Raw genomic sequence first — 12,654 nt, 5'->3', positions numbered from 1 at the left:
GTTGAGCAATGGTACTCAAAGTAAAAATAAGAGCATTTTTTAAATTTCAGAATATAAAGTTAGTCTTCTAAAGTCTTATTTAAACATGCAAAGAGATCTGGTGATCTGATTTCTAGAGGGGTTGTTTACAAAGCAGATTTGAACATAATCAGCTCCTTCTACCCTGCAAGGAAAACAGAAGCCCCTGAGGCCACTCATAGCCATGGGCTCCTCATCCACCATCTTAATCCAAGGATCTGATTGGTTATCAACCAGTAACGAGCCTGCATCCCAGGCATCCCCCAGAATGTTCCCCAGGTGCCCTGGAGGGTGTGAGCCTCCTCCTGGAGCTGCAGTTCAGCAGGACACTCAGGACTGTTGAAAACTTGGATGCCTACCAGGCATAAAATAAGGCTCTTCTGTCAAAAAATACCGATGAAACAAATTAAAATTCACTTTAAAATGTCAGTGGGGATTGCTTAGCAAAACCTACACTGATGTATTTAATTTTAATGGTTTTTGAAGAGATAAAATATGGGCCATTAAAACTGGGGCTGATTGAAGTAGTAGGACATTATTTACCATGTTTCAAATGAAAGGTTCCCTGAAAGTTATTTATTAGCTTGAAGTAATGAATGTAGTTTGCAGGAATAAATGAAATCTAGGTCTAGCCAGTAAAACAGTTCAGTTTGGTGCAACCTTTACCAGGGGAAGGAGGTTTTAGGGAAGGAACTTGCCTTGCAGGGATCTCATCTGCCTCTTCTAATTTGTAAAGCTAAACCCCTGCCATTTGGCCAAGTCTCATGCAGTCTTCATCACTGAATACTTAAATCAGCCTTGTTAACAGTTAATATTTGCCCAGCTTGCCTGTAGCAGTGTTTCCTAAGTAATTGTTATTCATCCACATTTCATTCTCTACTCTAAATATTTACAGTTTTCTTTTCAGTGTTCCTGGGGTGATTTCCCCGTGTGCGTGTTCAGTTATGTAGCTCTGGTATAAAAAAAAAGAAGACAATTTTAACTTGCTGGCATTTTGTAGCTTTTGTTCTACTTGCAAAGTTTAACACTGATGAGTTTTGACACACAGTAAAGGCAGCTCATGTGCCTGACCAGCTTTTTGGGGGAGACACATCCTCTTGGCAGAGTGTGGTGTGATGGGTCCCAGATGGAAGAGTTACAGGGCGCAGCTGAGCTGATCCGGTGAATGGCTCTCAGGAGAGAGGTCCTGTCTCTCTGCTCACTCATCCCCTTCCCTATGCATGGTCCTGCTCAGCAGAGAGATATTTGGGGTTTTGCCTGGATTGCCTTGCTCCAGGCTCCAGTGGGTACACATGGGTCAGCTCAGCTGCATGGTGTGGGTGCACCATGATACCTCCAAGTGCAATTAGGCTGGCATTTATAAACCTGTTAATCTGAAGTCTCTGAGTATATATTTATTTTAAATTATTCCCTAAACTATGGCCTGTTGGGAGACTACAGCAGAGTTTGGAAAAAAAACCCATTCCCTCTCTCATTAGTGTAGTTTTTCATGTTTTAAATATGATCACAAAGTGGTGTTTGGCCTAATGACAGAGCATAAAAGGTACTGGCTGTATCACTGCCTTCATAGTTACCATTGTTAAAGCACTGAACTCTTTTGCAGGTTAATGAAATTTATCATGATGAGTCCCTGGGTGCTCACATTAACGTTGTCTTGGTGAGGATAATCCTGCTGAGCTACGGCAAGGTAAGGAAAGGTTAATTTAAATGGAGGATATCAATATCTGTAGACTTCATTCTTTTATTAACAGTTACTGGGGACATATATTTATTTTGTATTTTAATCCATATATATTGTCCTTACTAATCTGTGAATATAAAGAACTTTCATGTTTATATATATCTGCTTGTAATTTAAACTTTACATTTCAAATAATTTTCATTTCTTCTGGGTTTTCCCTGTGTCATTTGAAGTTACTGCTTAGCTCTGGCAGTCTGTCTTTTCACATTTGTTTGAAATAGTCCATAATACATAGAGAACATTTTAGTTCCTAAAGAAAACACAACTTGTTCTGGTTCAACTGTATGTTAGTAACAGTCAACATAAGGTCAGCTCTGCAAGATGCTGAGGGCTATGGCTACTTTCTAAGAACTCATTTATACTTGTGCTTATTATCAGGGAAACTACACATGTGCTTAAAGTTAAATGGGTGTTATGTGGAATAGGGACCAGAAGGTAAGAGCTCTGCAGATCAAATCTGTAATTAATAATATCAAGTGTTCTTTCTCTCAGTTTCTGTGGAAGGGGTTGCTCCACAGACAAAACTTGGGTAAAGAGGGACAAAATGTTAAATGGGTTTCAAAAGTATTGATCTGTTCAGTACCTGTGTCCTGTTACTGCCAAGTCAACATCAGCTTCCATGGGAACAGGAACAGGACATTTCAAGTATGTTGATAACTGCTTTGGTTAAGGACATGTGATTTTAGTGCTTCCAATGCAGCATCAGGCCCAGCTGCTCAGAGCAGAGTGTTAATGTCTGATGCACCTTCTTGTGACTGGAGTGCTGGGTTTTCCATGTTCATGTAGAAAACCTGGATTCTGGACGACTCCATGTCTGTTCATGGAAGTTGCTGGAATGCTGTCAGCAAAGAGCCAGTGCAGATGGTGAAGCTCCACTGGCATTCACCAGCTTACCCCACTCAGTACCAGCTGAGAATTTTCCTCCTTGGTGCAAATGAGGGAGCTCTCAGGTTTAGTCTGGACTCTGCAGGAGACTGATTACCTGGATATGGGTTAAATTTTTCTGTTGGAGCTTCCCCATTTGAGAACTAAACACACCAATACATCTCTGCTTTTCCTGCAGTGATGATGATGTAGTTATGCACTTTGGATAAACTTAATCAGATGTATGTCCTAAAGTAAAAGGTAAAAAAAGGTCATATTTGCCATTTTGTGATTGAAAGTTCAGGGAGTGTGTAGTTAACACTGAATTACAAAATGGTTGAAATATCCTTGTGATTGCTGTAATGGCAAAAATTTGACTGCAGGTTGACTTATGAATCTCATACCAATCTGATGTTGCAATAGTGGTGGAAGCCAGCAGAATTAGTACCTGGGCTAGTGACTTCTTTGCAGTCCTTAGTTAGTTCATGGGTATTTCATAATTGTTATGTGTTTATTATTATTCATCTTTAGCCCTATAGATCTACCTCAGTGTGAGCTCTGGCTATTTCTGTCAGTTTCCAGATGGCAGACAGTGGCTACAGCAGTCATAATTCCATTTTAAGGATTTTTGTTTTCTTGTGAAGAGCAAAGCTTTGTCCATTTATAATTTGAAATTTACCAGGTTCATATTCTAGAGAGGAGAGCTGGGGTAGAGGACAGAAGCCATCATTTCTTGTCAGGTCTTTGGCCACATCACAGAAGCAGCATTTGCAGGTCTGTGTAATCTGCTTGTGGATATTCTCCTTCTGGATTCTACATCCACAATCTGCAGTGTACAGTGCTTTAGCTTCTGAGTTGTCCTGCTGGTTTCAGTGGAATAATTCTGCTATCACAAGTTTCCCCCAAAGATAATTTTTCTTGCATTTCCATATCTGATTCTTGTTTACAAGAAAGACAATCGATCACTTTCAAAAAATAGTAAAAATATATATATACAAGATATCATTCCAGAGCTCCTCTACCTTATGATTTGGGAACCTGCATGCCATGGCTGTGTAGGAATACATCCTTTTCTGTTCATGTTTTTAAAGTTCCTGATCAGAGGACTCCCAGTACCAGGGAGTAGAAGGTGAGGAGATTTTTCTTTAAACGTTTGGGATAATTTAGCAGTGGAAAAGCAGAGAGAAATGTATAGTTCTTATTTTCTGAACCTTTTCTGAGGAATTAAAACAAAGCCTTGAATATTTTACTGTCCCACACATGAGCACTAACAATTTTTAGGAAAATATATATTCAAAACACGTAGTATTAAGTAGAGTATGTCTACAAGTTAAGGCAGTGCATGAATGAAGCAGTGTGGTTGGCTTCACAACGTGAAAATGTTATCCCAATCTTGTTTGAGTAAGCATTTCTTTTGAAAGCATGGAGCTAATATCTTCAGATTCATTTGCTTCACTGCAGGCAATTTATATATATTATCAAGGGTGCCATTTAAATAATCATAATAATTACATTATGGTTCTGTAACTGATGAAGTATGTACCATCAACGTCAGGTTTATGACAGCACTCTCAGCTATTGCCAATTCTCCACCCCTGAGCAGCCTTCTACTGTATTGTGGATTTTTCAGATGATTATATTATTTTATACAATATGTCATCTGTTGATAAGAATAATATGGACAATACTTGAGTTGCATAGCAACCAACATTTCACTGGTTCTTGCTTGAAGGTACTCCACTCTTTCAAATGTACTTATTTTTTAATATTCTCAAACACAGGGAGCTGTACATGCAGAAGTTTCAGTAATTTCAGGAATAGCATTAATTGCCCTGGTAATATGAAAAAACGGAAGATATTCCTTAGTGATCACATGCTGAAATTACTTCAGGGACAAATTCAAAAGATCTGACATGTTTTTACTGAATTAGCACTTTGTGTGAGTTATCACCTCAGGACTCTGAGGGGGTGGCAGGTTGAGCCCTGCCAAGAGCACCAGGCTTGGGCTCTGGCTGGGTGGTGTGTTTGGGGAGCAGGCAGTGTGGCTGGGCTGGGGTGGCTTTGCAGGACTTGTAGGAGCTGCCAGCCCTTCCCTGACTCTCCACTTTTCTCTTAGTACTTCCAACAAATGATGTACACAGACTGATGTGAAGGCTTCAGCTGCGCCTTGCTGCTGCCCACTCATTTATCAATTCCATCATAAGGATAGAAAAATGTGTTCTGCAAAGGGTGCTCCATATCTGTGTTGGCTTCAGAAGCCACAGTGCATTTCTCTGCATTTTCTTGACATTGACTTCCAAAGTCACTGGCTTTTTTGATGTGATGGGATACTGCAAATAAGTAAACAGGGTACATGCAGTGCATTTTTCTTCAAATGGGAAAAAGATGATCTGGCTTGCTTCTGCCTTTTTGACTTCAGTAGTAGGAAGATTGATTCCAAATTTTGGCAACTGCGGATATATTTGAGATTAATATAATTCAATGTTTGTGTGAATTATTCCACTTAGACCTATTTTGGTTGTAACAGCTCTGTAATACAGCTAGCTCTAGAATACTCAGGGATATAAGCAAAGCAACCACAAGCACCAAGTGCAGAGGAGGTTGCAAGAGATGAGCTGAGCATGCATTTAAAAACCCTGACTGGTTATTCTAAAATTTGTTTGGAAACATTTAAATACTGAGCACTGCATAAAATCCTCTCATCGCCGCTTTGAGGTGAATGAATAAAGATTATTATTCCCATTTTACAGCTAAAAAAACAAAGATGTTAAGTGTTATTTTCCAAGGCCACACGGAAGGCCACTGGCAGGCTGGGGATAAGACCTCATAAATTCCTGGCTCCAGCCCCACGCTCTGTCCACTGACAATGGTGACTCTGTGTGCAGATGAGCTGCCCTTGCACAGCGCAGAGGAAAGCACATGTTAGCTGGGATGGATGTAATTAATACAGTGATTAGTGAAAAAACACTTGGAAATAATTTTGCAGGGACTGCAGGAGTTTCAATAAATGCAGCCACCTGAGAATTTGTGAGGGTTATTTCTTGGGAAATGTGAGTGTGGCGGTGCAGGACACCCCTGAGCTCTCCTTTGGCACCATGCACAGCCTGAGTGGCCTCTACTCAGCCTGGAGCAGGGTGGGATGGGCTGAGGGATGCCGGCTCTGCTTCGTGGCATCTGGAAATGCAACCAGGAGGGAGAGAAAATCCACGTAAGCTGTAAACCAGTGTTGGCATCATAACAAGTGGTTGGACTCTTACCATATGTTAACTTGGTCAGAGTGAAAGAGGAACCTGACTACCAGAGCAGAGTGCCTCTCAAATAGCTTAGAGGAGGGAAGAAAACCCAAACAGCTTTGAGGTAGCAGTTCAGGAAGAAAGTGCTATGGAGTGGATGCCTGCAACCTCATAGGACAGGACTGTTCAACTGAGGACTTTCCAATTTTGTATGTCTGAGATATTAGCAGAGCTCCTGCTGCCTTCATTTGGGACAGGGCTTTACCTTCGATATTTTCATAAATGATGCTCTCTTTATCTCTGCCATCTGACCTTTTCATGTCTAAGCTTGATGTAAGCAGGGGAGATGTTCTTGGTTCAGCCAGGATGGAAGTGCTGGTTCAGTCTGAGTCAGGTTCTTCTTTCTCTCTGTTTCCCATAAGGCAGCCTTGCAAGCACAAATCAGATTTATTCCTTAAATCTGCTGTTTGTCATTATTTTGCTGTTGTTTCCCTGGATGGATGAGCACCTCCACTTATCTCTGCCTCTCCCAGGAAGGTGCAAAGACTCTGGCTGAGAGCACCTGTGCCTGGCAATGCAAGGAGGTTGTTAGCTGCACAATAGGGCCATGGAATAGCTGTGCTTGGAATGGACCTCTGGACATCATCCAGTCCAATTGCCCTGCTCAAAGCAAGGTCACCTGGAGCAGGTTGTTCAGGACTTTGTCCAGCTTGGTTTTGAATATTTCCAGAGACTCAATAACCTCTCTGGACAACCCTTCCCAATGTTTGGCCACTCTTATGGTAAAACTACAGTAACACTCCTAAAGGCTTTTTTTCTTGCCAATTGCCTCTTCTCCTTTCTCTGAATCCCACTGAGAAGACTGTCTCAGCCATTTTTATTCCCTGCCCAATAGGTATTTATATATATTGAGATTTTCCTGAGCCTCCTCCAGCCTCTCCTTGTACTAGGTCATGAATGTGAGTTGAGTATCTTATTTTTCCACTGTCATTGGTAGATGCAGAAGACCCGAAACAATCAGCAGGAATCAAGCTTACAAATGTGTCTGAGGATGGAGTTGTTGACCCCAGTATTTGGCCATATCCAGTAACCAGTTCTGCACAGGCTGAGTTGCTAGGCCAGGCCTTTCATATGATGTAGCATTTTTTCAGCTGTTCATATTTTTTCACTGTTTTCATATGTTTCATTTGGGGATGAAGAGAAGAGATATTGCCCCTCCTGTTTTTTGTCTGGGTGAATTATTTATATACTAGACTTAGAGTTTATATAATTTCCCAGTGTATTTTGTTGGGACCTTGAAGAATGTGGAGCTGGCTGATAGCATAAACAGTGCTTTGTACTCCTGATCTGCTTACATTTATATAGAATTAGAGACTGAAAAATGTTTACAAACTGCTGCCGTAAGAAAGCTTTACAAATCCTTTGAATGCAAAATGACAGTTTGCTGAATGAGCTATTTTTGTTAGTTTGGTTACCATGGACATTCAATAATTGTATTTATTTATCTTGTGCTTGTCATGTTCAGGATGAGAGAAGAATATAGAAGTTCTAATCCAATATCCAATGAGCAATAGAAGTGCCAAGTAGAAGCAATGTAAACAGTGTGTTTTGCAGAGACTTTACACGTTCAGGAAGGGAAAGTCATATGTTAAATTGTTTCCTGAACGTGTGCACTGCTGTGGTCCAACTTTTCCTACTATAGTTTGAAGCCTGTCATGTTAAGAATATTTCTGCTCCTCCTGGAGCTACTGAAGAGCTGCAAAGCCTTCTCCGTTGGTTCTCTTGGAGCACCACCTAATGGATGAGTTAGGAAAGGTCCCAAGCTTCTGACCAGCCTAAATTTCTCATGTTCTTATCACCAGTTACCTGCTCATCATCACTTTTGCAAAGTTGTACCCAGTGATGCCAAATATTAGATAAATAAAACAGTTGCTTAAGGGGAGCTGCCATTCCGTCTGTGACACCAGTGTGTCTTTCACATGGGCTGGCAGCTTGAACATTCTTGAAAGGCTTGGGTAGAATATAGACTAAATTTGCAGTTTTCTTCTAAGATAACTTTGACATTGTTGAAGAAAAAAAAAAATCACATATTTCTTCCTTGTCCCATAATCTCCACAAGTATTTGAAAGACTTTCCAGTCAGCTTAATGAATGCCTTGTTCTTCAGTGTGTTCATATAAGAGAACTGATAACTTCCCAAAGGATAAGACAGGTAGCAAAGAAGGTTCTGAGATGTCTCTGGTTTTCAACCACTTCTTACTCCACTGCTTTTCCTCTTTGTATGAATGGTAGTTGCAAATCAGTTGTCTTTTTTTTGTTTGTTTGTTTGTTTGTTTGTTTGTTTTTTTTTTTTTTGTTGCTTCCATCTAAGAAGGAAGGGAGTGGAGAAGAAATAAAGGCAGAATCAAAAAAAAATGAAGGAAAATGTGCAGCATTGGTAGATGTTGAGTTTCCCAGAGAAAAGGCCTCAGCTAGTTCTGTAGGGCAGACTGTCCTCATCACCCTCTGTGGTGTCTCCTTGCCTGGGGGTTGTTTTCCCAGCTGAGCCCTTTCCACTTCTTGGCCAACATCTCCATCTGTTTCCATCAGCAGTTCACAGATTTTTTGCTTTTCTTGCTGTGAGAAGGAAAGTTTCTCTTTCCATTGGCAGTTTTCCTGCTGATCAGCTGAGTAATGCTCTCCACAGGCCTGCTGTCCTGCTTGGAAAGAGGTCCTTCCCAGCCAGGTCGGAGCTCCCAGCCAGCTGCAGGACCTGCAAGTTCCTGGCAGTGTGGGCCCTTTGCTGGCCAAGAGTAACACCTACACCTCTTCTCCATGTGCAGCCTGCTGGCCCCCAACTTCCCCTGTTTGCAGTGTGAAAAAAGGGATTTTACCTTTCAGCCCTTATTACAGCACACAGCTCATCTCTTTTCCTCTTTGTTACTTGCTTTGTCCATTTAATAAGGGATTGGGCTCTGATGAAAGCCCACATCAAAATCCAAAAGAAAATATTATTAAGTGTTATCTGATATTTCTACAAGAGTAATTTTTGGACAACCTCCTTCTAAAACATATGACATCTGCCCTGTCAACTAACAAGCTCTGCCTGGTCCCATGATCTCCTAAGCTCCTTTCTTCAGGACAGCATCATTTATCTGTAAAGGCAAGGCAGCTGGAAAAGTGGATAAAATTCTATATAAAGGCATGCCTGGCTTAGGAAGTCTTTGATCCAAAGACCACTGGACCCTTGGAGGTTCTTTGGAGGGAAACACTACCTCTAATTCCCTTCCCTGGCCATACCATTGCCTGCTGTGAGGAGAGGACCATGGTGTTTGTGGTTCTTCAGTCTCAACCAGTGCAGTTGCACAGCACAGTGAGCTTGACTCACTGATGGTTCCCTGGCCATGCAATATTTGCTGTTAGCACTTTTGGAGCCTTTCTGATCTGAAAGTCTTTGGCAAATTGTGGAAAGTGGTAATTCAGTTAAAAATTTGCTAGGAATCATGTGGTTTTCTCTTTTCAGGCTGCTGCATTACAGTGAGGAAAGACAAGGGATTAGTGACCAGATGATTTGAGTGCTCAGGTGATTGAAGAACTCAGCAGACAGATTGAGTTTTTCCTCTCACTCTCTGAAGTCCTCTTCACTTACAGGACCTAGACTTGCTACTTACATTCATAGCACATGGACACTCAAAATAATTGACTTCCTAGTGGATGTCTTGTTTCTCAACTTAAAGAGCAGTAAGGCCCAGTTTTATGATGTTAAAGTTGTGTCATTGGCAAAAACACTGGGTCAGCTAAAACATGTTTTATAGGATTTGTGTGTTCTCAGCTTCCCCTTTTTTGTGAAAGGGTTTTTTTTTTTCTTTCTTCTTGTTGTGTTGGAGGAAAAACCCCAGAATTCTCCATATTAACCAGTTGGTCCAACTTCACTTGCTTGAAGACAAACTCTAAAATCAGTGTTTTGATAAGTAAGCATTGAGGTTCTCTTGGACTGAGCCTGTGGTTTTGCTCTTGGAACGGACTTCAGAATACAGTGAGAGAGTTGTTGACTCACGGCAGATGCCAGGGCAGTGCCTGAACCACGGGAGCTGCTGCTTTGCTGTGCCAGACTGCTCTGGCCTCTGGCAGACTCGATGTTAATCAGAGCAGTGCTGAAACCTGCTCTCTTAGTTCATTCAGAGACAAATACTTTGCTTTTGTGATGAACTCCACCAACAAGGGTTTGGTTTAGCGGGCAGGGAAGAGATAACAGAGGAAAGCTATAAAGCAGTGGTTATTAGGAAATAATTGACATTTTATTTTCTATGCTTTTTTGCTGATTATGCAAATTCAAGACTTCTTTGCAAATAATTGGATACCCTTAAACAAAGCATATGTTGATAGGGTGTGTGTTTTCTTTGTTTTCTGATCATTGTGTCTTAAATGATGCAATTTTTCATTTGGTAGAATGTACACAAGGAAGCCATTATGAAATAAGGAAGTATTAGCAAACATCAGAAAATATTAGAAAACTAGAGGTTTCTCAACTTCATTTTACAGCATTCTTTGCTTTTGAGTCTTCCAGTCAGATTTTTTATTGAGCATCTTGAAGGAATTGATCTTTTTTGTGCAGTTTAAGAGAAATAAGAGTGAAGGTGAGACAGATAAGTTTTGTGTTTGTTTGCTTGTTTGTTTTTGTTTTACCACTGATGGATATTATTACAGACCTCAGCAACAGTCAAACCCAGTTTAACAGACTAGGATTTTTATTGAAGAGCCAGGATTTTGCCCTGTATTAGTGACTCAAAGTTTGTTTAAGTATGTTCTTATAAATATACAAAGATTCAATAAAGGCACCACAACTGTCCCACCATTTAAAATACAGTTATTAGTTCAATTTCCAAGGGAATTATGGCTGGAAGCAGTATGATCCAGCACAGGATTATATTACAACTTTTTCATTTCACAGTGGTATCAGAATCCAAACTGTGCCTCTATTTGGTTTATAAATTTGTTTTTCCGAACATTTGCAGAATTGTAATATCTTAGTTTTGCCAAAATCAGACCTCAGTTTGGCAGACGCTTCTTTTATCAATTCCAGTTGTTCCTCCACAACCCTTTGAGGATTTTCTTTTTCATGTAGTCAATACTCTACGTACTCAATCATGCATTCAATTAGAGGACACGTCAAATACATCTGTATTTAAACATGAATTGTATTACTTCTCTCTTATTTTTGGCCTAGGCTAAGTTTTGCTCTACATTAAGTATTTTGGAATGACAAATGCTTGCAGTACAGTATAGCATCTAAACTGTAGTGGGTTTTGTTATGATTACAGTGTTGTCATGGTAATATAATTTTTTCATATGAAAAGCCAGGGTTCACATCTGTAGTTCTTACAAATCCTGGAAGTCCTGAGACAGGTCAGTTAGTCATACATTTTAGAGTATCCCACATACAATAAGCTTTCTAAAGTCTTAGCACTGTACAGTATCAAGCAGAATTAGCTGGGGACTCTGAAGAAAGTACTTACTGCAAAAAAAAAGGAGACAGATGTAATAATTGGATTTTAAAATGCCTTTCTCGTCTTTGCTCAAGAGAACTGCTCTTTGCACCTCACCTAACACGTCAGCTCACTGGAGAGCCAAGCCGTGTCAGTTCACCACCCATGTAATGTGTGGTTTACATGGAGAATGGCACTCCACAATGGGAAGTTGTGTTCTACCTTCTGAATGATCTTCAGATGAGTAATGGGATAAAGAAAATGCTATTTAAGAGATAGTCACTGAGAAAGTCCATTTCTGAAGTGATGATTCAAGTACAGCTGAAAAAGTACACTTGGTTTTACACCGACAGAGCATCCAGGAGTGTGCCAAGGTCTGACAGAACGGCCTAAGCAGCTCCGTTTCATGACAAAAGCAGCTGATGAACAGGACAGGGTGCTGGCTCTCTGCAGTTGTTGTGATAGGCTTTTCTTGGCCATTAGGCATTGATCTTCCCCACGCTGGGTCATTCTCTCCTGGTTGAGACTGTTGTGATTCCTAAAGGGACATGTGCTCCATCAGGAACTGTATATCCAGACTGCAAGTGATGGTAAAGAGATGATAAAGTGACATAAACTGATGCCAGGGTGGCATAGAAATAGTAAGTGCACAACCCAGTATGAGTTTTGTCATTAGAATACCCATCTTATTATTTCTCATCTATTTTTAAATTTTGTTATATCTTAGATCTCATTAAATGCAGAAATCACAATCTAACCATGAACTTTAGCTATTTTCTTGCTTTCTTGATCCAGTAAAATTTGTTTCTGAAGTGTAAGTATCTCTTAATTAAGAACAAAATTGTAATGGAAATGGGATATTTAGTCAAGTGCCTGAAAAAGTTGGGAAAAAAATTGCCCACTCATTTAATAAATAACTCTTGGTGTCTTTTTTTCCCCTGTGTGACCGCAGTCTATGAGTCTGATAGAGATTGGGAACCCCTCACAAAGCCTGGAGAACGTGTGTCGCTGGGCCTACTTGCAGCAGAAACCCGACACTGGGCACGCCGAGTATCACGACCATGCCATCTTCCTCACCAGGCAGGATTTTGGTCCATCAGGCATGCAAGGTGTGTGTCTAGGTTTGTTTTGCATTTGCATTTATTACCGAGCCAGGCTAGTCACTTAAAGTTTAATTGTATCTCTTTTGCTGAGCTGTGCTCAGTGTTTTCTTTCCTCAAGAGCTCTGCATTGAGCCATGTTCAGTCATAGCTGCTTCACTTGTTATTTGATCCTTTCTTACTGATTACCTATTGGATCACTTCTGTGTTCTTACTGAAGCAAAAAAAATGGGA

At 40.5% G+C, this 12,654-nt stretch overlaps 1 protein-coding gene across 3 annotated transcripts in view; it reads left to right on the top strand.

The window, feature by feature from the left end:
• The window catches only part of ADAMTS2 (ADAM metallopeptidase with thrombospondin type 1 motif 2), a 222,915-nt gene that overhangs the window by 172,702 nt on the left and 37,559 nt on the right, over window positions 1-12,654 (top strand). For all 3 annotated transcript variants that reach the window (XM_053990728.1, XM_053990729.1, XM_053990727.1), the window contains 2 exons: window positions 1,622-1,705; window positions 12,273-12,429. In XM_053990728.1, coding sequence (XP_053846703.1) covers window positions 1,622-1,705; window positions 12,273-12,429 — 241 coding nt within the window. The remainder of the gene's footprint in view (window positions 1-1,621; window positions 1,706-12,272; window positions 12,430-12,654) is intronic.

This window comes from Vidua macroura, chromosome 15 (genome assembly GCF_024509145.1).
Source record: "Vidua macroura isolate BioBank_ID:100142 chromosome 15, ASM2450914v1, whole genome shotgun sequence".
NCBI classification, from domain to species: Eukaryota; Metazoa; Chordata; class Aves; order Passeriformes; family Viduidae; genus Vidua; species Vidua macroura.
Note: the sequence above shows the minus strand (reverse complement) of the source record. Positions and strands in the feature narration are given on the sequence as shown.